The 2,498-nt window shown below is 56.5% G+C and overlaps 1 protein-coding gene across 1 annotated transcript in view; it reads left to right on the top strand.

Annotated features, from left to right (window-relative positions):
* Nucleotides 1-77: 77 nt before the first annotated feature.
* LOC114069269 (keratin, type I cytoskeletal 16-like) overlaps nucleotides 78-2,498 on the top strand; it is an 11,091-nt gene continuing 8,670 nt past the window's right edge. The window contains exons 1-5 of the mRNA XM_027905935.1: nucleotides 78-581; nucleotides 1,147-1,229; nucleotides 1,420-1,576; nucleotides 1,744-1,905; nucleotides 2,080-2,205. Coding sequence (XP_027761736.1) covers nucleotides 153-581; nucleotides 1,147-1,229; nucleotides 1,420-1,576; nucleotides 1,744-1,905; nucleotides 2,080-2,205 — 957 coding nt within the window. The 5' untranslated portion in view covers nucleotides 78-152. The remainder of the gene's footprint in view (nucleotides 582-1,146; nucleotides 1,230-1,419; nucleotides 1,577-1,743; nucleotides 1,906-2,079; nucleotides 2,206-2,498) is intronic.

Genomic DNA, 2,498 nt, shown 5'->3' with positions numbered 1-2,498 from the left:
GAGCCCATGGGAAGCTGGACTGCCTGGCAGGTGACACCCACCCAGCCGGGTATAAAGAGCCACCGGCGAGGACGCCCCGCTGCACTCGCATTCCCTGTCTTGTCGCTGCGCAGAGCTTTGCTTCGGGGGCTGGATATCTGATCCCTTCCACCATGAGCTGCACCATCAAGAGAACCTCCAGCACCTCGTACCGGAGCGGAGGAGGAGGAGGAGGAGGAGGCGGCTGTGGAGGCAGCAGCGGCCGGAGCTCCTCGGTGTCGTGCCGGCGCTACGCCTCCTCCGTCATCGGCGGGGGCAGCTACGGCGGGGCAGCCTGCGGGGGCTACGGGGGGGGCTTCTCCTCAGGGAGCTTCCCGGGGGGGTTCATCTCGGGGGGGGACCTGCTGCTGGGTGGCAATGAGAAGGTCACCATGCAGAACCTCAACGACCGCCTGGCGGCTTACCTGGACAAGGTGCGAAGGCTGGAGGAGGAGAACGCTCAGCTGGAGCACCACATCAGGGAGTGGTACAGGAAACAAGCCCCCAGCGTTTCCAAGGACTACAGCTCCTACTACCAGGCCATTGAACAGCTCCAGAATCAGGTAGGATCGCCCCAGCTGATGTGGTTTCATCTCCCACATGCTCTTCTCTCCTGTAGGGTCTTCCTCCTCTGTCCTTCCTCTTTCCTGAAATCCCACGTTGTGCAGTGTCTCCAAACCAGCTGTGGGTGGTTTCCAGTGCTTCTCTCTGCTCCCACTCAGTTCAGCTGGATGGAGTGCAAAGCCAAAGCACCTGGATGGCAGGATCTGAGCTCCCTTTGTCCCTGCACACTCCTACAGACACCAGGCGGAGGACTGAGGTCTTGCCTTATGATCAGTTGACGTGGTACCAAGAAATTAAAATAAATGATCCATGAATAAACACGGTACAGGGAAAGGGCTGAACACACTCCTTGGGACACACAGGGAACTGTCTCTAACTGGAGAGAAGAAAGCAAAGAGTAGGGGTTTGGGAGGATAGTCTGTGATAGCACAAGTTTCATTGAAAAGTGAGTTTGGAGCATTACCCTCCCATATAGTCCCTGCATTAATGTAGGAAGCAATTCCAAGACCCACGACAACACCCTGCCAAAGCTTTGGGTCTTCTTTCTACCTTCCCATTTTGCAGATCATTTCTGCCACTGTGGACAACAACAGGCTGCTGCTGGACATCGACAACAGCAAGATGACTGCCGATGATTTCCGAATGAAGTGAGTACCTCCCTGTGAGCCTTGTGTGTCTGTGCAATCCCGCTCAGCATCTCAGGAGACAAGGCAGGAATGCCCTGGGTAGTGCTACTGACTCCTCCTGTGTTACTGGGACACTGGCCTTGGAAGGATGTGTGCCAGTGACTGTCAGCATCTCATTTACCCATTTCTCTGACTCTCTTGTGTGACATAGGTATGAGAATGAGCTGGTCATCCGTCAGACCGTGGAGGCTGACATCAATGGCTTGAGAAACCTCATGGATGATCTGACTCTGGTTAGATCTTCCCTGGAATCTGAGCTGGAGACCTTGAAGGACGAGCTGATTGCCCTGAAGAGAAACCATGAGGAGGTACGATCCAATGACAAACAGCACAGCCAAGGCAGGATCCTTGGATTCTTTCAGGTTCCCACCATCACACATGGACTCAGTTCCACCTTAGGCCAAAGGATTGTCTCTGCTTTGCCGACAGAAATGACCTGTGTGTGTTCTTGTGTGTCTCTCTGGGCTCCCTGCAGGAAATGAGGCAGCTCCAGGCTCAGACCGGTGGTGATGTGAGTGTGGAGGTCAACGCTGCCCCTGGACAGGACTTGACAAAGATCCTGAATGACCTGAGAACTGAATACGAGCAGATCATCGAGAAGAACCGCAGGGAGGTGGAGCAGTGGTATGAAGTCAAGGTAGGTAGCAATGCCCAGAGTGGAGTCCCCTTGGGTGGGACAGCCCAGACACGCTGGCAGTGGGACAGGAGCAAAGAGAGAAGCTCCCTGCAGAGCTGAGCTCTCCCACAGCAAACCTGTGGGAAATGGGGGGATGCTGTGGCTCAGAAAGCGTCCCTGGGTTTGCCTCCACAGATCGAAGAGGTCAACCGCCAGGTCACCTCCAGCAGCCAGGACATGCAGACCAGCAGCCACCAGCTGACCGAGCTGCGGCGCGAGATGCAGAACCTGGAGATCGAGCTGCAGGCGCAGCTCAGCACGGTACGTGGGCAGGGGCCAGCCCCTGAGGTTGGGCACGGAGCACCAGAGCTCCTCTTCCTCAACTCCTGTCCTTGCCTTGCAGAAAAGCTCTCTGGAAAACTCCTTGGCAGAAACCGAGACTCGCTACGGCTGCCTGCTGCAACAGATCCAGGGGCAGATCCACTCGGTGGAGGAGGAGCTGGCCAGCATCCGCTGTGAGATGGAGGGTCAGAGCCAGGAGTACAAGATGCTGCTGGGCATCAAGACCCGCCTGGAGCAGGAGATCCAGCAGTACCGGGCGCTGCTGCAGGAGG

Source organism: Empidonax traillii, unplaced genomic scaffold (assembly GCF_003031625.1).
Source record: "Empidonax traillii isolate 1590-97213 ecotype Southwest subspecies unplaced genomic scaffold, ASM303162v1 scaffold1222:size288430, whole genome shotgun sequence".
NCBI lineage: Eukaryota > Metazoa > Chordata > Aves > Passeriformes > Tyrannidae > Empidonax > Empidonax traillii.
Note: the sequence above shows the minus strand (reverse complement) of the source record. Positions and strands in the feature narration are given on the sequence as shown.